General features: G+C 53.5%; 1 protein-coding gene across 1 annotated transcript in view; it reads left to right on the plus strand.

Moving 5' to 3' along the window:
- The window catches only part of CUNH16orf96 (chromosome unknown C16orf96 homolog), a 45461-nt gene extending 27479 nt beyond the window's left edge, over positions 1-17982 (plus strand). Inside the window, exons 8-16 of the mRNA XM_004373423.1 lie at positions 4051-4125; positions 4821-4985; positions 7063-7181; positions 7901-7963; positions 10846-10938; positions 12329-12509; positions 12610-12712; positions 16985-17065; positions 17765-17982. Coding sequence (XP_004373480.1) covers positions 4051-4125; positions 4821-4985; positions 7063-7181; positions 7901-7963; positions 10846-10938; positions 12329-12509; positions 12610-12712; positions 16985-17065; positions 17765-17982 — 1098 coding nt within the window. The remainder of the gene's footprint in view (positions 1-4050; positions 4126-4820; positions 4986-7062; positions 7182-7900; positions 7964-10845; positions 10939-12328; positions 12510-12609; positions 12713-16984; positions 17066-17764) is intronic.
- The last annotated feature ends 4406 nt before the right edge of the window (positions 17983-22388 follow it).

Genomic DNA, 22388 nt, shown 5'->3' on the forward strand with positions numbered 1-22388 from the left:
GTTCTTTTTGGTATAATGACTCTGTGTATTCCTTCCATTGTCTTTAATGCTTCCTGCGTCATTTAATATTTTCCCCATAGAATCCTTCATTATTGCAACTGGAGGCTTCAATTTTTTCTTCAGTTCTTTTAGCTTGAGAAATGCCGAGCATGTTCTTCCCTTTTGGTTTTCTGTCTCCAGGTCTTTGCACATGTCGTTATAATACTTTACTTTGTCTTCTCAAGCTGCCCTTTGAAATCTTTTGTTCAGTTCTTTTACTTCATCATTTCTTCCTTTTGCTTTAGCTACTCAACTTTCGAGAGCAAGTTTGAGTCTCTTTTGACATCCATTTTGGTCTTTTCTTTCTTTCCTGTCTTTTTAATGACCTGCATGGAGGGAGAAGGAGGAAAGCAGAAAGCAAGGCTGACATCTTGGCTGTGTAGATGTTTAAGGCAAGTTGAAGTCTTCTAATCTCTAATGGGGTCCCATTGAGAATCCTATTCTTTTCATTTACTGCCCAGTTATCATGTGCGATCCTTTACCAAACATGATGTCCTTGTCCAATGGTTGATCTTTGCTGATGATGTGTCCAAAGTAAGGGAGCTGAAGTCTCACCGTCCTCACTTCTAAGGAACATTCTATCTTTACATATTAGTTCTTTATATATTATTGCCCTATTCCAAAACATGATATGTATTTCCATTCACTCAAAATGTTTAAAGCTCTCTAGATTTTGGAGTGATCAAATGAGGTAATATATAGAAGCACTTTGCAAAGTCAAGAAATTTCTAGAAATGAAAATGGAAAGACAGGCTCATTCATACCAAGAAGCACATCTAAGACCCCCTGCAGAACAACCCCACTGAGAGGATCGCTTAGGCAGCAGTGGCTTCCCAAACTTCAAGGGGTATAGTGGGCTGAATGGTGCCCTCAAAAGATACGTCCATGTCCTAACCTCTGGAACCTGGAAACATGGCCTTATTTGGGAAAAGGGTCCTTGCAGACAGAATTAAGGGTCTTCAGATGAGGAGATCATCCTGGATTATCCTGTTAGCCCTAAATCCAATGACAAGTGTACTTATAAAAGTGAGACAAACAGAGATGACCCAGAGAGAAGAGCAGATGGTGATGTAAAGGTGGAGGCAGAGACTGGAGCAATGCAGCCACAGCCCAGGAATACCTGGGGTCACCAGAAGCTGAAGAGGCAAGGAAGGATCCTCCCCTAGGGCCTCCTAGGAACATGGTCCTGCTGACACCTTTGATTTTGGCCTTCTGACCTCCAGAACTGGGAGAGAATAAACTTGTGTTGCTTTAAGCCACCCAGTTTATGGTCGTTTGTTATGGCCTCCCTAGCACCTAGCACGGGGATTAACCATCTTCCTCAAAGCCTCGGTTTAGATGAGGTGGTCACTGAGAGAGACTGGGAAACAGCAGCTGCTGGAGCCCTGCGGCCCTCATGGGCACAGTTCTATCGGAGCCAAGCTGTGGGGCTCCCGGGAGTGCATGGAGACAAAGCCAGAGGCAGCAGCTCCAACCCCAGACCCGGGATCAGTGAGCCCTCAGGGCCCTTTCAGCTGTCTTTGCAGGACAGATTCAATGCCAGAAGCCCCACCAAGGATAGAAGGATGGCAGAGTGGACAAGTGGCTGGGGCTAGGAGCCCTGGAGTGCTTCCCGCCACAAACCCAGCAGGAAGCTGAGCAAGGACAGAATTCTCCCTGATTGGCTCCATGGAAAACATCGCTTGCCCTTTGTAAGTGGACAAGTGGCCTTTAACAGGCTGTGCCTGTGTTCCAAAATCATTCTTGGAACAAACTATTATATCAGAGCCCTGGCGTGGTGCAGAAAAAGACCGATAGCTAATGAGTATTGAATGCTAATTATCTGCCAGGGCCATTATAAATACACTTTCTAGTCCCCTCAGTATTCCTGGAAGAAGAGTGGAATTAATGCCATTTTAAAGAGGAGGAAACCAGCCTGAGCTTGCGTGGCTGGAAGGTGGCCTAGAATGTGGTTCAGAGCAAGGCTTTGGGACTAGATAGGCCTGGTTTGAATCCTGATTCTGCCTCTTACTGGGTGACCTTGGCATTGGAATTTAGAAGATGCCAATTAAATCACCCCTCTTTATTTCTGGATTTTAACTAGTATAGAATATACATAAAGAGCTGAGTGGGCAACTGAGTATTAACGCTGGGCCTGATAACTCCCAAAGCTCCCTGCTAATGTTGGGTTGGAGTAGTGACTGGACTTGAGGCCAAGAAGGAGCTTCTTTCATACCTCCACCTCCCACTCTAGACCTTGCAGCCCACCTGAGGGGCAAGATATGTCATGTAGCTTGGCTAATTAATTAGAATTAGGCTCAATTCAGATAACATAAAACCCAAATAACTGACTTAAACAAGATATATGCATTTTCCTTTCCCATTCAAGAAATTTAGAGATATGGTCAGAGCTGGTAAGAAATTCCACAGTGTTATCGACCCAAGTTCATTTTTTTCTTGTTCTACTCTGTGACTTCCATTCCCAAGGTTGCCTCATGGCCCAAGATAGCTGCTGGTACTCTGGTCATTAGCTCTGCATTCAAGCCAGCAGTGAAGAAGATAGAAGATGAAGAAGGGCATGTCCTGTCCTACCAATGTCCATTTACATCCCGACGGTCACACCTAGCTATGAGGGAGGCTGTGAAATGTAGTCTTGATCCTGGGCAGCCAGGTGCCATCTAAAAGTTGAGGGTTCTGTTCCTAAGGATGAAAGGAAGACTGGATAGGAAGGGAGAAGTAGAAGCCAGGGTCTGGCTTTTAAGGAAAATTGATCCTACTTCTGGGAACATGGCCTAGTAGGTATGAGGCTCTTATTAAGCTGATTAGCTGTTGCTCCCCTCAAGGAGAAGCTCTAGTAAGTAGAGAGAGGGCAGAATTATTGAGTAGAAATAGATACATAGCTACTGTTGAGTCACTCCGACTCATAACGACCTTACGTACAACAGAATGAAACGTTGCGGTCCTGCATCATCCTCACGATTGCCAACATGTTTGAATCCATCATTGGTGGCTATTGTGCCAATCCATCTCGCCAAGGGGCTCCTACACTTTCGGCCCTCTACTTCACCAAACATGATGCCCTCCTCCGGCAGTCGATCCCCCCGATGACGTGTCCAAAGCAAGCAATTCAGACAGTGTTCTGTTGTGATCCATAAGGTTTTCATTGGGTAAATTTCAGAAGCAGATCACCAGGCCTTTCTTCCTGGCCTGTCTTAGTCTGGAAGCTCTGCTGAAACCTGTCCACCATGGGTGACCCTGCTAGTGTTTGATGCTTCCAGCATCACAGTAACATGTAAGTCACCACAATATGACTGACACATGAGTAGTGATTATTGGATAGAGTTGGCAGCAGGGGCAGATTAACCACTAAGCAAGGTATGCATGGGCTAACAGTAAACAAGGTACACACAGGCTTGTGTTTACTAATCTGTAGTGCACAGTTTCGCAAAACAAGTGAAATTGTGCACTATAGATTAGTAAATAAGCACAAGTAAGCCCATGCATATCTTGCTTCTTGGGTAGTCTGCCCCTGGTTGGCAGAATTATTGGAGAGAGGTGTTCCTCATGGAGTCATGGGCATGGGAGATAAGGGTTTTCCCCTACCACTTGGTCACAGCATGTGTGGCACATGGTATGTGGTCAGCAAATGAAAAGAATAGGAGTCTCACTGGGACCCCATTACAGATCACAAGACTTCAACTTGCCTTAAACACCTACACAGCCAAGATGTCAGCCTTGCTTTGTGCTTTCCTCCTTCATATCTCCCTCCATGCAGAACAAAGTTCCTATGGTACCACTGCCAAAAGGAAAGCTTGTCCTAAGTGCCAATGTCCTTCCCTGTGTCAGGTGCTGCCTTCCCTCCTGATCTGGGCACGTGGAGCCCTCTGAGCCCAGCCCTTCTAATGTGCCCATCTGCCCACTGTCCCCCAAGCCCACTGTCTCTTCCTAGCACATGGCAAAGATGGAGGTGGGAAGACACATTGAACTCAAGGCTCCCACAGGTGGCTGACGGGTCTTTGCTTCTGCTCTCAGACTCTCCAGTCTCAAATTAAAAAACTGGAAATGAACAAGGTGGATAAAAGCATGATGGAGCATGAGTTGAAAGAGGTGAGTGAGCAGAGAGGTTCCTTTGCCTTTCCTACGCCCCCATACTGAGCCCCAGCTCTCCCACCCAGGAAAATGGAAGCATCCAGCAAAGGCAAAACCAGGCAAAGAGACTTCCAGAATTTCCTTTGACCTTTATTCATAAAAGAAGGTTGAGGAAGCTTCTCAAAAGTTGTCCTGTCAACTCCTATTCTCAGTGACTCAGGATTAGTGATACCTGTTATGTGGACTTAAAAATCATGTGCAAATACTGTGTGATCTCACGTACATGAAATAAGCAAATATAGAAAACAAAGATTATTAGTGGTTACCAGGGGTGGAAGGGAGGCATTGACTTTATGTTAATGGTGGTGGAATAATTAGGAAAAAGATAGTGATAGGGGTTGTACCACATGAAGAGTGTAATCAATGTTATTGAATTGTACATGTAGATATTGTTCAATTGGTGACTGTTTTGTTATATATATTTTCACTACACACAAAAAAGTTATGCACCAACTTCTCTGTCATAGGAAGACATTGGCTTAGATCTCAAGGTTGTGTTTGAGCTAATGTAGACTCCAAGGTTGAATTTAAGCCAATGCTAGACCTCTAGAGTCCCAAATTAGAAAAAATTTGACCAAAGGGGCCTGATTTTGTCTAGTCAGCCCCTGCCCCCATCCCAGCAGCCCTGCTTCCTGAGTTCCCGCTCTCTCTAGAAAGCCGACAGGAGTGCCCTGGCAGGGAAGGCAAGCCGAGCTGACCTGGAGACGGTGGTAATGGAGCTGAATGAGATGATGCATGGCATGCTGCTCAAGTTCACAACCAACGAGGATGACTGGAAGAAGTCCGTGGAGCAGCTGAACAAGGATGTGAGCATCAAGGTGAGCACCTCGTATTAGTTATCTTTTGCTACGTAACAAATTACCCCAAAATGTAGCCACCTAAAGCAACAAACATTCTGTTTCTGAGAGTCAAGAGTTTGGGAGCGGCTTAGCTGAGTGGTTCTGGTGTAGGGTTTCCTATGAGGGTGCAGTCAAGATGGCCGTTGGGGCTGCTGTCATCTGAAGGCTTGACTGGAGCCGGAGTATCTACTTCCAAGATGACTCTCCCACATGGCTGTTGGTGGAACTATTCCATTCCTCATCATACAGACTCCTTAGTGCTGCTTGAGTGTCCTCACGACATGACAGCCAGCTTCCCCCACAGCAAGTGATCGAAAAGAGAAAGACAGAAGCTGAGTTCAAAGATAACATTATTAGGAATTTCAAGATGGCAACAGCAGAGCATTAAACCAAGCAAGGTTCTTTTGAGTGTGGGGCCCTGTACGATTGCATAGGTCTGACTATAAGGCTGGCCCTGCAGCCAGGGGAGGGGAAAGGAGGCTACAGGTCCCCACCATAAGTCCCTGCAAACAAATCTCCTTTGCTATGATTAGCTAAGGCATCCCACTACAGAACAATTCCTGATCGGTATGAGACCAACTAAGTAGAAATCTCTGTGAGTGAAACTCTATCAGTTCCTGGAGAGATTTGAGGAAATCTGGCACAGTGCTTGGCACATACAGCCCCTCCCCCCATGAATACAGATTGAATGCATGAATGTTGAGTATATGAGGATCTCTGGGAGAAGTGTTTCTTGGGCCTCGGGTCCTGGAATGAACGGCAGGTTTGATTTTATCTTTTGGAGGCAGTAACCAGTTGTGTATCTTCGCCTTGGCCACTGGGAAGCTCACTGCAGCTCCCCTCTGGCAACAAGGCATAGCATGCACTGGGGCTATATTCATTTCCTTAAGCTGCTGTAAAAAAGTACCACGAACTAGGTGCCTTAAAACCACAGAAATTTATTCCATCACAGTTCCGGAGGTTAGAAGTCCAAAATCAAGGTTAGCTCCTTCTGGAGACTCGGAATGAGAATCTGTCTCATGCTGCTTCCTAGCCTCTGATGGTTCCTGGCAGTCCTTGGCATTCCTTGACTTGTAGATAAAAAACAAAACAACACACAAAAAACAGTTGTCATCGAGTTGATTCTGACTCATAGCAACCTCATGTGTGTCAGAGTAGAGCTGTGCTCCATAGAGTTTTCAGTGGCTGCTTTCTTGGAAGTAGATCGCCAGGTCTTTCTTCTGAAGTGAGTCTGGGTGGACTCAAACCTGCAGCCTTTCAGTTAGCAGCTGAAGGTGGTAACCGTTTGCACCATCCAGGGGCTCCAAACTTGTAGATGCATCACTCCAGTCTCTACCTCCATCCTCAGGTGGCCATCTTCCCTCTGCGTCTCTCTCTGTGTCTCTTCTCTTTTGATAAGGGTACCGCTCAGATAGGCTTAGGACCCACCCTACTCTGGTGTGACCTCATGTTAACATCTTCAAAGACTATTACCAAACAAGGTCACAGCACTGGGGGTTAGGACTTGAACATCTCTTTTTGGGGATGTTCAACCCATAACAAGGGGCACGAACCTCAACCCAAGCGTTATCATTTTCCCTTTCCTTGACCACCTCTCTTGTTGTTACTATTTTTAAATCCTACCTTAAGGCCAAGGAGCCCTGGTGGTGCAGTAATTAAGTGCTCGGCTGCTAACTGAAAGGTCAGCAGTTCAAACCCTTCAGCTGCTTTGTGGGAGAAAGATGTGGCAGTCTGCTTCCATAAAGATTACTGCCTCAGAAACCCTATGGGGCAGTACTACTTTGTCCTACGGGGCTGGACCCGACTCGAAGGCAATGGGTTTATTGTAAGGCCTGGCAATCTGCTTCCCAAAGGTCACAGCCTTGAAAACCCTATGAAACACAATCCTACCCTGCACATGTGGGGTCGCCATGAGTTGGAATTGACTAGATGGCAACTTTTTTTTGGTGGGGGGTATTCTATGTAACTTTTTAGGTGGCTGCAAATACTTTTCTGGAGTGGGAGAGGGTGTGATTACTGAGCTAAACTCTCTTTTCTTCCTTTTGACTGTTCCCAGCTAGTCCCAAGAGATCTGGACCCCCTGAAGAAAGAAGTGGAAGAGGTCTGGAAAATAGTCAGGATGTTGCTGATCGAGGGTCTGCGATTTGATCCTGACAGTGCCGCTGGCTTCAGGAAGTGAGTGTACGGGGCCTTCTGGGTAGGGGTCCAGCTCCCGCAGGCTGGGAGACCCTCTCTCTAGGAGGAAACAAGAGGGGTCCAGACCTGTGGGACATTGCGGGGAGGACTTTCCCAACTCGGGTGGGTGGGGGACTGGGATGGGGCCACCCATAGGGTGCATTGGGCACCCCTAGAGGTGGATGGCTCTGGCCTTGGCTGGCAGAGGGACCCCCGGAAGGCATCTGCTCCAAAAGCTTTTACCACAGATGAGGAAACGGAGGCTCAGAGGGGGAAGGGGTCATGGGAGGCCACACGGGGTATCTCGGCAGGTCTGAGGCTGGAGCCAGGACCCCTGACCCCCACCTAGACAGTGCCCCACGCGGAGGGTCCTGATGTTCCTGGGGGGTTCCTGTCCTCAGCTCACCCCCCACACGCCCCCAGATGCCCACCGTGAAGGGTATCTTTTCCAGAAGGCCTGGTTTTAAAGCTCATCCATTGTGTTTGGGGCGGCTAGATGAACCACGCCGCTTTGGTCCCTCATCTCTGCTCCAAGGGGCGGGTCAGCAGGGCCTGCAGAGCTGAGCTGGGTCGGGTAAACGGAGGAGGGCGTCCTGGCCCAGAGGCACAGGCAGATCTGCAGACCTCCCACTCCCCAGCGCTGCCGGGGCCGGGAGCCTCCTCGTAGGGGCTGGGCAGGGGGTGGGTGCCCCAGCTGAGGGAGCCGGGGTCTCTTCCAGGAAGCTGTTTGAGCGCGTGAAATGCATCTCCTGCGACCGCCCGGTGGAGATGATGACCGGCCCGTGAGTACCTCCCAGATTATCCCGCCAGGGAGCGCCCGCGTGCGCCTTCTTTCTGGGGTCCCCGCCCTCCCGCGCCCCTGACCTTGCTGTGCTTACCCGGTTCTATATCCATCATTTACATAACGTCTACACGCCTCCATCATTCCATATGCATCGTTTCATTCCTTCGACTCTGAGTGATTCCCTGGACGGGAGACATTGTCAGAACTTACATTCCTTTCTTCACCAACCCTCTCTGGTGTCCGCTATGGGCAGGGGCTGGACCAACTCCGGAAGAAAAGGGTGTTCATCATCATCGTGGGGCGGAGCGAAGCTTTGTGGGCTTCCCTGCAGTTACCTTTATGCTTTAGTGGGTTTTGGAGCCCTGGTGGCTGCTAACCAAAAGGTCAGCAGTTGGAATCCACCAGCTGCTCCTTGGAAATCCTATGGGACAGTTGTACTGTGTTCTATAGGGTCGCTATGAGTCGGAATTGACTTGATGGCATCAGGTTTGCTGTTTTTCGTTTTAATGGGTTTTGAGGACCAGGTGACCCAAGGTGCTAGCCTGGCCCAGCGACCCACAGAACTCCTCACCACCCCACGCCACATAGTGCTAACGGAGGGGCTTTGGAGTTACATCCAGAATTTTTCCTTCAAACCACAGATGTCTAGTTGCAGCATTATTTATAACAATCAAATGTGGGAAACAACCTGCAGTCCAGAAATAGAGAAATGGTGAATGCTATGGTCCATTCATCTCCGCCAATGTAAATCTCGGCGCAGAAGAACACTGTCCAAGAGAACATCCCGCGATCGTGGAAACGTCGTACGTCGGTGCCATCCGGTGCAGTACCCACTTGTCACGTGTGGCTGCTGAGCACCTGAAGTGTGACTAGCTCGACTGAGGAGCTTTTTAAGTTTTACTGAATTTTCGTTAACTTCAATGTAAATTTAAATACTAAAATGTGGCAAGGGGCTATGGTCTTGGATAGCATGGTTGTGGAAGAATTTTTAGTGAGTGACCTGGGAAAATGTTTGTAATAAGTGCAAAAAATCAAGTTTCAAGGTAGTATATGTGTTATGACCCTATTTTTGTAAAAAAAGTATATAAACATGAAAAAATACTGGAAGGACAAATATCTAAATATTTGTCAGGTAGTTATAGTGATTTATTAATTTCTTCTTTATGCTTTTCTGTGTCTTTGAAAATTTTGATAATCAATACATACTGCTTTAAAATTTTATTGTATCTGAACATACACATGGTAAAGTACACACGTGTTTATTGTATGGTTCAGTGAATTTTGACACATGTATACACCTCGGTGGCATAATGATTAAGAGCTACGGGCTGCTAACCAAAAGGTCAGAAGTTCAAATCTGCCAGCCGCTCCTTGGAAACTCTATGGGGCAGTTCCACTGTGTCCTGTAGGGTTGCTATGAGTCAGAATTGACTCGACGGCAATGGGTTTGGTTTTTTGTTTTTTATACACCGGTGTAACCACTGTTCAGACCAAGATGTAAAACAGTTCCAGCTTCCCAGAAGACTAATATGTTTTATTTTTTAAATTAAGATGAAGTCTGACAGAAACTGGATGAACCCCCGAAACTATGACCCCCGGACGCTGTATTGACCCAGACCTAAAACCATTCCTGAAGCCCACTCTTCAGACAAAGATTAGACAGGACTATAAAACAAAAAATAATATTCATGAGGAGTGTGCTTCTTAGTTCAATCAGATACATGAGACCAAATGGTTGGCTCCTGTCCGGAGGCAGGATGAGAAGGCAGGAAGGGACAGGAACTGGTTGAATGGACACAGGGAACCCGGGGTGGAAAGGAGGAGTGTGCTGTTACATTGTGGGGATGGCAACTAATGTCACAAAATAATATGTGTATACATTTTTGTACGAGAAATTAACTTGAGCTGTAAACTTTCACCTAAAGCACAATTTTAAAAAAAGATTTTAAAAAATTGAGATAAAAATTTACATAACACAATTCCCAATTTTCAAGTGAACAATTCAGTGGTGTTTAGTACAGTCATACTGTTGTGTAACCATCACCCAGCCTCAGAATATTTCCATCACCCTGGACCTGTTAGCAGTCACTCCCCATTCCCTTCTCCCCACAGCCCCTGGCAGCTCTGCTTTCTGACTCCGGACTTAACCTGCTCTGGTGTTGTACTTCTGTGTTCGTTTCCTAGCATTGCCGTAACAAAGTACCGCCAATTGAGTAGCTTATAAGAACAGGAATTTATCATCCCCCAGTTCTGGATGTCAGGAGCTCAAAATCAGGATATCGGCTGTGTCAGTTCCTTGTGATGGTTCAGAGGGAGACTCTGTTCCATGCTGCTCTCCTAGCTTCTGGTGGTTCCTGGCAGTCTTTGGCGTTCCTTGGTTTCTGATGCATCACTCCAGTCTCTGCCTCTGTCTTCACATGGCCGTTATCTATGTGTGCATGTCTGTGTCTCTACTGCTCTTTCTAAAGACGCCAGTCACATTGGATCAGAACCCACCCCACTCCAGTATGACCTCACGTTAACTTAACCAGTAACATCTTAAAGACTCAATTTCCAAACAGGGTCACATTCACAGGTTTTGGAGGTTAGGACTTCAGCGTATCTTTGGGATGAGGGGCACGATTCAATCCACAACAACTTTTATAACCAGAAAAATTGGTCTTTATGTCTTACGGAGATTACAGTGTACTCAGGGCCCCTCATAATCGGGGCTGTGGACACTTGTGGAGAGCAGGCAGCGTTTGGGGCAGGGGACTTGCCCCGAGTGCACACCTCCTCCGTCCATCCAGGAAGGCTTCCTGAAGGAGGTGGGGGCTCGAGCCCTCTGCTGGCCACCTGTGCCTCCCACTTAGCTGCTGCCACCTTGTTGTCCCCCAACAGACACCTCATCACCATCCGCAAAGCCCACCTGCTTTCGAGGCTGCGGCCCGCCAGTGCCAACAGCTATGAGTACCTGCAGCGGCAGCAGATGAGGTGAGCTGGCCGCGGGTGGAGGTGCCTCCCTGAGGTTACTCAAGCCTGGGAGCCTATTCCTACAGGGACATCCTGCAGCCTCAGGAACCAGCGATTGTCCCAGGGTGTGGCCAGCCGTCTGCAAGGGGGTGTGGACATTCCAGGAGGTGACATGGGCAGCAGACGGACAGACGAGTTGACTGTGGAGGAGAGACACTGACTGACGTGTTTATTGGGCATCTATAGGTGTTCTCAAGGAGCCCTGCTGGCGCAGTGGTTAAGTGCTTGGCTGCTAACTGGAAGATCAGCAGTTTGAGCCCACCAGCCACTCCTCAGGAGAAAGATGTGGCAGTCTGCTTCTGTAAAGATTTACAGCCTTGGAAACCCTACAGGGTGGTTCTACACTGTCCCGTAGGGTCACTGTGAGTCGGAATCAACTTGTCAGCAGGGGTTTTGGGTTTTGGTTTATAGATGTTTTCAGTAGCTCCTGGGTAGTGCAAATGGTTAAGCACCCAACTACTAACCAAAAGGTTGGCAGTTCAAACTCACCAAGAGGTGCCACAGAAGAAAAGCCTGGTGATCTGCTTCAGAAAGAGCATAGCCTTGAAAACCCTATGGAGTGCAGCTCTGCTCTGACACACATGGGGTTGCCCTGAGTCGGAGTCAGCTCAAGGGGAACTGGTTAACTGGTTGTAAGTGCCTTCCTTCACCGGAAGGTCTCTGATTAGATCTGCCAGCCCCCTGCAAGCTGGGATTAAATGCCCACGTCAGCTTGGAGGGAATAAGTAATGATAATTGAGATTTGATGAGCCCGAACTATGGCCCGGCTTTGACACTGACCCCACTGAGGTGGCTTCTGTTATAACCCCACTTCACAGTTGAAGAAACTGAGGCTCAGAGAAATTAAGTGATCTGCCCGAGGTCACAGCTAGTAAGCGGCAGAGCTGGCATCTAAACCTGCATGTTTCTGTCACACCCACTGGCTCCCTGGGGGTTTGGCCTCGAATCTTGGCCCGGCGCCACTCCCCAACCTCCTGACACCCCAAAGTTCAGGGTTCTCCCAGCTCCAGCCCCATGGGGGTGTCGGCCAGGTGGGGGGATGACAGCCGGACAGAACCACCGCCACACAAAGACGGTGTTTTGGGTTCTGGGTCCAACGCTCCCAGCATCCCTGCCTGGCCTCTCAGGAGGCCCAGAGCCTGCATTTGGCAGCTGGAACAGGGCTCCCAGGGGCAGCTGGGGTCTGGGGGAACGTGTGTCCCAATTTCATTCCTCTGCCCCACCTCTGCTCGTCTGCGTCTGCACACTGGGCCCCAGGCCTCTCGGGCTGATCACCCAAACCCCGGGCCACCCTGAGGCTTCCCTGGGAGGAGGTGGCTCCGGCAGCTGCTGACCGCAGTGCCCTGTGCAGGGAACAGCAGCACCTGCAGCAGCTCCGGGGCCTGGGCGACCAGGAGGGGAGCCTAGACTCCCTGGGCTCCCAGCAGGAATGGGGTGACGGCCCCCAGAACAACGCCGACCCCAGGTTCAAGCCATATGATCTGTCGACGCTCTACCCCTATGGGGACCCCCAGCTGCTGGACTACGACACTGTGAGTCTGGCCGCTGCTGTTTCCTGGGGGAGGGACTTCGGGGGCGGTGGGCTCTGTCTTGTGGCACCGTGGACTAGAGAGGCACCTGGGCTGTCCACAGGCAGAGGTGGACATTCTGGGAGTGGACGGGATCCTGTACAAGGGCCGCATGAACAACACGAGTGAGGTGCGGCCCACAATCTCCATGGACAAGGAACTCACAGGTGAGGGCAGTGGCCCTGTGCACCCGCCCGGGGTCTGCTCTGCTCGGCTGGGTCACGGGATACAGGCAGTGGGCCGCTACTCCAGGTGCAGGCTGGCAGGGCCCAGAGCTGGTGCTGTCCCTGCCTGGGAGGCCCTACTGTGCACCAGCACCTGCTCCAGGCACCGGGAGACTGTGGGAGCAAAGCAGATGGGCTGTCACCGCCCCCAACTCCGAGGTTTCCACACAAGGCGGTGGGGACAGACCAGGAACTGACAACCAGAATAAGAGGATCCACATTACAGACCAGGATGGATTGGCCTGAAGGGAGGGCCCTGAGGGCAGGGGGCCTGTGACAAGGGGCGCTGGCCCAGGGAGGGAACCGGGACTGTGTGGAGGAAGGGATGCTGGGCTGGGCTATGCTGCGGGAGTGGGAGTTAGCTGGGTGATGGGTGGGGAGGGAGGGAGTGGTCCAGGTGGGGAAGAGCAGTGCAAAGGCCCTGTGATGGGAGGAACTCAGGTGCCCTTAGGAGCTCAGGAAGGCGAGGTGGGCTGGAGGACGGAGACTGGGGTGGGGACGTGAGCAGGAGACGTGAACAGGACAGACCCCGGAGGCCTTGCAGGCCACAGGCTGTGACCTAATGTCATGGGCAGGCGTTAGGCTTGGGGGACCCGACCACCTGCACATCTGGAATTTGCTCTGGTGGTTTGCGACCCGGTTCAGCTGGCTCCGGCTGGAGACCCCAGGGCTCTGGGCTCCCACACTGGGCTGGGGTACAGAAAGGGAGGCCTCCTCTGCTCACCCCTTTTGGGTTCCCACTGTGGGCTGGGGTACAAAAAGGGAGGCCTCCTCTGCTCGCCCCTTTTGGGTTCCCGCTCTGGGAAGAGGCTGGAGCCGCACACTGCCCCTTGGATGGTCCAGGGTGACTGGAAGGTCAAAACCACCCCTTGTAATTCTTCCTCACCCACCACTTGCCCACTGACACCAGAACTGAACACCAGACACGTGAGAAAAGGAAACAGAGGGGTTCTACCTCATCAGGTGTGCTGGACAAAGAAGGCGCCCCTCTGCCTTGGGGCAGCCATAACAAAGGACCACACACTGGGGGCCTTAAAGCAACAGGAACCTATCCCCTCACAGTCTGGAGGCCAGAGTCCGAAGCCAAGGTGTCGGCAGGGCCGTGCTCCTTCTGGAGGCTCTAGGGGAGGGTCCTTCCTTGTTTCTTCAGCCTCTGGTGGTTCCCGGCCTTCCCGGGCTTATAGATGCATCACCCCAGTCTCTGTCTCTGTCTTCACGTGGCGTCTTCTGTGTATCTGTCCTCATCTGTCTTCTATAAGGACACCAGCTTATAGGATTTAGGGCAATCCAGGATGCTCTCATCTCAAGACCTTTTTCCAAATAAGGTCATATTCACAGGTTCTGGGGGCATATCTACTTGGAGGCCACCATTTAGCCCACTGCACAACCCCGCCCTGGTTCTAGGGGGCAGGACCCTGCATGCTCTCTAGGGATGGATGTGGCTGTCCGTGGCTTGCAGTGTTCACAGCTCCTCCTGGACTTGGCCGCTCCAGCCCCCTCCTGCCCCTGCCATGCTGTTCCGAGGGCGCTCAGGCTGGACGTCAGGGATCACCAGGCAGGATCGGAATAACAGTGGCTAATATGTAACAAGCCCCTTCTAAGCCCATGATGACTTGGGGCCCACCTGGATCATCCAGGAGAGTCTCCCCATCTCAGGATCCTTAATCACACCTGCAAAGTCCGTGTGTCTTAGTTCTCTAGTGCTGCTGTAACAGAAATACCACGAGTGGGTGGCTTTAACAACAAATATATTTTCTCACTGTTTAGGAGGCCGGAAGTCCGAATTCAGGGTGCCGGCTCTAGGGAAAAGTTTTCTCTATCTGTCGGCTCTGGGAGAAGGTCCTTGTCTCTTTTCAGCGTCTGTTCCTCCGTGCGACATCTGTCTTCCTGCACCTCTGCTTGCTTGCTTAATCTGCTGTTTAATATCTCAAAGGAGATTGATTGAAGACACACCCCACACTAATGCTGCCTCATTGACATGGCAGAGAAAACCCGTTCCCAAACGGGATTACAAACACTAAGACGTCAGGACTGGGGACACAGTTCAATCCATAACACCATGTACGGGCACACATTCCAGCTTCCAGGGATTGGGGACATGGCTGTTTTAGGGGGCCGTGATTCAGCTGACCACACCATCCACGGCTCTGCACAGACCTGAGGAGCCTGACTCCTCGGCCCACCTGCAAGGCCGCTCAACCTCTCACCCCGTCTGCCTCCACCAGCCCCAGGGCCTCTGCCCATGCCATGTGCACTGCCTGGAGCCCCATCTCCACCCAGCCCCTGAAGAGCCTTCTCCTCTGCCAAGGCTTAGAGCACATGCTGCTTCCAGACCTGAGCTGCCCCCTCTCTAGTCACAGTCCTTTCCGCCTACCCTTGGGACCAGTCACGTGGGCCTACTCGGAGCACTCAGGCTAGGCCATGCTGTTTCATGCTCTGTGGCCCCTCTTGCCTAAAAAGCCCTTTCCCCACCCTTCAAGTGTAGCTCACGTCCACTTGTTCTTCAAGTACCAGGCCTCTGGGAAGCCTTCCCTAGGAGGCCTCCGGACCCTGGGCGGAGGGGAACGAGGGGGCTGAGAGTTCAAAGGCCGGCTCCTGGGCTTCTGGTGACATGGAAGTAGGAAGCTGGGAGAAGCAGGTGGGGAAGCAAAATTGAGTTCAGTCTGGACATGTGTAGAGTCCCAGCTGCATGGGGTGTTGGAGTGAGTGTGGGGTGGGCAGATAGAGCCCTTCCCTGGGACTCAGAGGAAAACCTTTACTGGATCTTGAGTGTGTAACCCGGGCCCACATCCCTTGTCTTGGAGGGCAGCAGGGGTTCAGTTGGGGGAACAAATGAATTTAGTCTCACTGGTCAGCTGGTTGGTAGGTCCCATCTCTGGCCCCTGGAGGGGTCTGCGTGCTAACTGGTGATCCGAGCTGGGGACAGGGAGCCCCCCAACCACTCGGTGTTGGCACTCATGCAGACACGGGACCTGACTCAGGCCACATGGAGTCCAAAGGCTAGCGGGAGTCAGGGTGGGGCCCCGTGAGCTGGGTCCTCTGGAAAGTCACGCTGAGGCTGAGTTAGGAGGGCACAAGTTCTTCGGGGTGGGAGACGGCACCTCTGCAAGATAAAAGGGGGTCAGGGACCAGGCCAGGGAGCCAGCTGGAAAGGGGGGAGCAGGGTGACACCCTTAGTGATGTGGCTCAGATGAGGTCCAGGCCAGCCCGGTGGGGAGCTGTGTTGCAATGCTGAGGCTGGCAGAACAGCCTGCCTGGGCTGCTGGCTCGCAGTCGCCAGCCAGGGACCCTGCCCTCCCTGCAGCCCCACAGCTGGTTCTTTCTTGGAGGGAGAACCTCGTTGGCTGCCACACGCTGCTGGTCATCCCCCGAGTCATTCCTGAACGCCTCCTTGGGGCTGGGCGCTGTTTTAGCACCACTGGGGGTACCTGGTGTGGTCAGGATGATCAGTCTTTGCCCCACAGAGCTTGTGTTCTACGGGGACCAGAAAATACAAGCGGATCAGTGAGTTCACTGGGGGAAGGAGTCAAACGTGGGAGTGGGATGGGGCGGCGTTTGAAGTTGGATGGCCTGGGAAGAACCCTCTGAGAAGTGACATTTGAGACGGGAATTATCAGAAGATGGCCAGGGAAAGATCTGGAAAACAGCACCATCCGGTAGAAGGAACAGCCAGGTCTGCCGGTAACTGGTCCTGAGCACCAGGCCTAGCCTCCTCACCCCAGGCCCCTGGCGCCCCGTGGGGTCTCCTGCTCGTTCGCCTGTGAGTCCTCCTGCCCTCGGTCATACCTTCTTCTCTCGTTGCCTCTTCCCACGTGCCCCCATCTCTTCTCGAGCAGTGGCCTTTGGTCATGGTGATTCTTGGCTGGACAAGGAGAAGGGGTGGCTTTGGGTTCAAAAATGAAGGAGGGGAGGGGAGGGGGCCTTACGGTGGTCCGGCCTCCAGCAGGAACGTCTCAGGAACTGCTGACAAATGGCCTGTGACTTATTCCTGCTGGCACCGCCTGGGCCTTGCGACGCTGAGACCAGGCCTGCCGCCTGCCTGGCCCCAGTGACTCAGAACACCTTCTCTCAGTGTCTTTGCCACGTGACGTCTAGGCTTCAGGGGGCGGCAGGGAGAAACCCTCTCCCGTAAGGCGTGGGCGGGGCCGCAGGGTGGGACGGGAACTCTGGAAGGGACCCCCCACTCCCACCTCTTTCCCTTTACTCTTCCCTAAGCTGTGAAGGTTCCGCGGCCCCCCTCTCGAAACCTGTATGACCATGTGCACACCAGCGACTCATTTGGTGCCATTTACCCCCGTGAGTACCCGTCCCCCAAACTTCCTGGCCCAGCAGGGCCTCTGGCAGGACCTTGGGCTCCCCCCAGCCCAGCCCACCTCACCTGGGGCTCCCTGCACCCCCTCTTCCATCTCTTACCTGCTCTGCCCGCACCTGGGCAGCCTGCCTGCCCACCCTGCCAGGACTGGGAAGCCCCTCAAGTGGGGCCACCTGCACGCAGCTGCAGGCCCGGGAATGAGCGCCACAGGAATGTTCTTCCTCAGTGGTGAGAGAAGGGAGCCCTCCCGGCCCCCTGGGCCTCCCTGTGACTCACATCGCCATGGTAACAAGCCTCCGTGGGGCAAAGGACAGTTTACAAGCACTGTGTCCACTCTTATCTCTCCCGGTCCTTATCCCGACCACCATCAGCCCCTCAAAGCAGGGAGCTGAGGCGCATAGCTGTGTCCGAGGCCACGTAGTTGAGCCAGAGCTGGAACCTGGAGCTGGCCTCTTGGATCCCACTTCCTTCTCGGGTGCCCTGCTCCCCTCTACTTTCCGTTTCCGGGTCGTGTGTTTTGGGGGAGCCGGAGGAGCTGGGTCCGTGCCTGCCGTAGCCGTAACGTCCTTGCAGTCTGGGGGCTCTGCTCTCTGAACCGGGATGCCCCCCAGGCTGCCACTCCAAGGGTGGAGTCTCCAAATGGAATGCTCTTGAACACATGGAGGGTTTCTCTTGCCCCCCAGCCCTGTACCCCCGCACAAGCACCAGCACAGCCACCCCAGGCCCCCACCTGACAGTGCCATCCCGGCCACCATCTCTGCCACCCCTGCCACTGCTGCCACGGCTGATCCCACCGCCGCGGGACCCCCAGCAGGTTCCGGGGGCCAGCAGGCACACGAGATCCCTGCGCTTCGAGTCCCGAGCCAGCTCTCAGCCCAAGGAGGAGCCTGCCAACCCGTGAGCCTCCCAACCCCCCACAGCTGCCAGGGTGCCCCCGGGGCTCTGAGCCAGACCTAGGAAAGGGGCTGTGGACACAGGGTAGGTCTTTACAAGCGTTGACCCCCATTTTGACCCAGTGGCTGTTCTGTGTTTATATGAATGCAAACGCCACGTCTTTCTGGAATGAGCTCTCCATTAAGCCAGTTTCATACCCTGACCAATTTTCAGTACAACACAGTGTTCTTCATTTTTTTTTTTAAATGACTTTCTTTTTTATCCATGACAATTTTTCAGTGAAACCAATTCCTTGATCAACCCACATCATCCTGAACCAATACCAGCTCCTGCCAGTCAGTTTTTCTGGGGGCCGTTATTTTTACCAAGTCCAGTTTCCCTGTGGGAGAAAAATGTACTGCCTGCATCATTTTTTATTTTATGTTGGTTATTTCTACCAGGAATTCTTGTTAGGAACTGGGTCTTTAGAAACCTGATTATTTGTACTTAGTTCCTGGCTAACCCCTGAGGACCCTGGAGTGACGCCCCTCAAATATGCCAGCATCGCCCTGGCCCTGGGGGTTACCCCTCCTGAGCAGCTGCCAACCTTTCGGCTGCTGCAACGACCCGGTGCTTGGCAGAACAGAGAGCAGCCGTGAGGCCTGAGTGCCCCGTCGGGCTACTGTGTGCCCGGGCCTGAAGGCAGAGCTGAGCGGTTCCCGATCCCTCCTGGGCACCATGTCCCTCTGGCTGTTTCTCCCTCCCAGCCGCCATTCCCTCACCTCTTCCTCACTCCCCAGCTCTGGTGGGGAGTGCTCCTAGCCCCTGGTGCTCGCCATCCTTTCTGCCCGCTTCACTGCGATGCCCAGTTTGGGGGCATGTCCCCTGCCCCCCACGCTCACTGAGTTCCCTGGGGTACAGGGAGGAATCAGGGAGTTGGGGGTAGTGAGCTGAGGTCCCTGGGGTACAGGGAGGAATCAGGGAGTTGGGGGTAGTGAGCTGCCCATGAGTGAGTCTTCAGGGGGCTCCCCATCTGCACCCCTCAGGCCCACCCTGGGGGAAGTCTGGGGGCTCCAGGCTCTCTCTCTAGGGGGTGACATGAAGGGGGGGGTCCACCTGTTCCCAGTGGCCCCTGCCCTCCCCAGCCCCGGGTCCTGACTGCTTTCTTCTCTCTCCGAGGACGGTGTCCAAATGAGGCCGTGAGCTTCCTGACCCAGTGACTTACCTGTCCAACCACCTTGGGGGGCAACAGCCCACGGAACCCTGGCCCCCAGCCCCCACCCCCATGTCACAGATGAGTATTTTTGCACCATCTTCCGGAATAAAATCTTTCACTTGGCTGACTGTGGATGAGGGTGACTGGCCGGTGCCCCTCTGTGGTGAAGGCCTGCCTTCGCCACGTGGACGGGTGGGACCCGCTAGTCCCTCTTCCTGCCAGGGCCCCACTTCTGCCGTCTGTCCCACAGCAGGGGAGGGAGGCACGGCCCTGGCTGCAGTCACTGGGGAGATGGGGCCCGAGGGAGCTCCCCGCTGGGCCTGCCGTAGTGGGGATCCTGTCCCTGTGCCCCCAATGCACACCCACATGCACGCACCCACATCCACGTGCCCCCACATCCACGCACCCACATCCACTCACCCCCACATCCACGCACCCACATCCACGCACCCAGGGCTCCTCCCTTGCCCTCATGGCCGGGCTCAACTCTCCCTCCCGGCCCCTGGTGCTTGATCCCCACATGGCCCCTGCAAACCTGGTGCCTGCAGCTGAGGAGGAAGGCCTGGGTGTGCAACACTAACACGTTTGCACTCTCCCGGGCCTCCTTCCGAGGGTGGGGAACTTTGAGACAGAACACTAGGCTGGCCAGGAGCAATCCCAGAGGAAGACATTCCTATCCCTGTCAGGGTGGGTGGGAGCAGCCAGCCTCCGGACCGGTCCCAGGTGGCAGCCACCCTCCAGTCCCAGAGGGGTGGGAATTGGCAGGCCCTTAAAGCTGGGGGGAGGGGAGCGGGGGGTGCGGCCTCCTCTTGGCCCCTCAACAGGTGCCTCAGGAGGGGCCCCACGCTGTCCCAGCTTGGGAAGGCACTGGGGAGTGAAGGAACCAGGATGGGGCCACTAGGGTGAGAATTATGGGGGCGCAGTCTCCTCTGGGCCTGGGATGCAGTGGCAGGGCCAGGCTGGGCAGGGAGCAGGGTGACCCACTGTCCTGAGACTCAGGGCTTCCAGTTTTAAGACCAGGATGAGCTGGTTATGTGGGGAGGGAGGCCTCCAGGCCAGCCCTGCATGTTGGGCTGTGAGCGTGTCGGCCCGGCCAGGAAGGGGAGGGAGGTGCCTCCTGCAGAGCAGAGGGTGCCACCTCATGTCATGCTGGAGGGGAGGAGACGCTGTGCAGGGACCACCCTCACCCCCAGCCCAGCCCCACAGCCCACCACTGCACGCAGAAGGGTCACTGAACATTTTCTCCCTTTCAAAGACCTTGAACTCATTAATCCTAAGGTATAAACAGCCGATGATGGCAGCGAATGTGTATCCCAGACAAGACCCTCTGCACTGGGGAAAGACGCTACCAGGAAGCACCCTAAGGCAGGCGCCGGGGCACTGGAGGGAAGGGCCTGCTGTGCAGGGCTCCTGGTCGGTAGGTGTCATCTGTTGTCAACTCATAGTGCCCCAGTGGGATAGAGTAGAACTGCCCCATGGGGTTTCCTAGGTTGTAATCTTTACAGGTGCCGGTTGCCACTGGGTGGGTTCCAACCGCCTGACCTTTCAGTTAGCAGCCGAGCGCTTAACCACTGCGCCACAGGGCTCCTTTCCCAGACACAAGCTGTGGTTAGAAAACCCAGAGACCTTTTCAAATGCGGGAACTGGAAACAACCTGGCCTCAAAATGAGTCAAAGGCGTCCTTTGTCCTTGGTGCTGGGGATTGTGGATGAAAAGCCCCTCCAGAGACCTCCAGGGCTGCCCCTCAACAGTGAGGGTCCCTGTGGCTGGCCAGCCACAGTGTTCTCAGAGAGCCCTAGTGGCCACCGAAAAGTCCCTGGGGATGCTCAGCGGCCCTCAGAGTGCCCCCACATCCCAGAGGATCCACAGTGGAGAACAAGCCCCTCTCTTCACAGCCGTCCAGGGAGGATCCCCAGCGGCTGCAGAAAGCAGTTGAGTGTCTAACACACCTCTCGCGAGGAGACATGGCGCTCATCGGCCCAAGGCCCCCACCCCGCTGAGTAGAGTCACTGACGTTTTCTGTCTGCGGGGAAACCAAGATTCCTTCAGAGCGGCCACCGCATCCAGAGCAGAAGTTAGAAGTGCAACGTCTGCAGTGGCAGCAACCTGGCTGGTTGGGCAGGGACAGGACGGCCACATCCCCAGTGTGACGGTTAGCTTTGGCTAGTGGTGGTTTGAAGGGAATTTGGCCAGATATTCCAGTTCTCCAAGATCAGCCAGAAGTGGGGACTTTCATGTAACCTCTCCTGATTTTAAAATGGCAAGCAATCACACTAGATTCACACCCTGTGTGAGGCCACAGCACCCGTGGGGGGATTACGGTCTGCCCCCAGAGATAAGCCAAGCCCTTCCTCGGAATCAGACGTGTGGAGCTCGAAGCCCAGTCTTCAGAGCAACCTCAGGGGGTGCAAATGGTGCTTCTTGGAGCGGACTTTTGGGAACAGCCCAAGCCATCAGGAGGTCAGGTCTGGTGGGTGGTCGGGGTGACCACGTTGCCAAGGCTGGACTTTGAAGTAGTGAGGCCGGTCTCCTGGGCCACCAGACAGCTCCCAGGAGGGTCTTGATGTGACAGGCCAGGGGGCCTGCAGAGCTGGGTTCTGCTGTCAGAGCACCAGCACCGTCCCCGCTGGTCGCCGCTGGCTCCTTCAGTTTTGCTTCTGAGTTTCCAGGCTTGGAAGTGGTGAGAGGACCCTTCTGGCTCCCCCCCAGTCAGTCGCGGTTGCTTTTCCAGCCTTGGATTTGACGCCAGGGGCAGCCCTTGTCCGTGAGCTGCCAGACAGACCCCCAAGTTCCCAGGCACAGCTCTGGGTGCACACGTGGGACAGCGTGACAGGAAGACGCTGGCCTTGGGGAGCCGCCCGACGCCCCAACTTTGTGATGGCCCAGACGGCCCACCTCCTGACAGGACTGGATCCCACCCTGCTGGGCCTTCGTCCAGCATGGCTGCCTGGGAGCCCAGAGACCTGGGTGTTTAACGAGCACCCATGACCCTATCACCCCAAGGGGCTGCATTGGGCTGCCTGGGGGCTGTTCTTCCTAACAGCTTTATTGAGATGTCACATGCCAGTGAGTGGTATTTAGTATATACACAATCAGTCGGGGGAGAGTTTAAAAACCTACTCCCAGGCCCTCTCCCAAGATTCTGCTGCGGCAGGCCTTGGAATCTGCTTCTTGTTGCTGAGCGCCTCAGGAGACTCTGCTGAGCAGCTAGGTATGGG

This window comes from Trichechus manatus, unplaced genomic scaffold, assembly GCF_000243295.1.
Source record: "Trichechus manatus latirostris isolate Lorelei unplaced genomic scaffold, TriManLat1.0 scaffold00024, whole genome shotgun sequence".
NCBI classification, from domain to species: domain Eukaryota; kingdom Metazoa; phylum Chordata; class Mammalia; order Sirenia; family Trichechidae; genus Trichechus; species Trichechus manatus.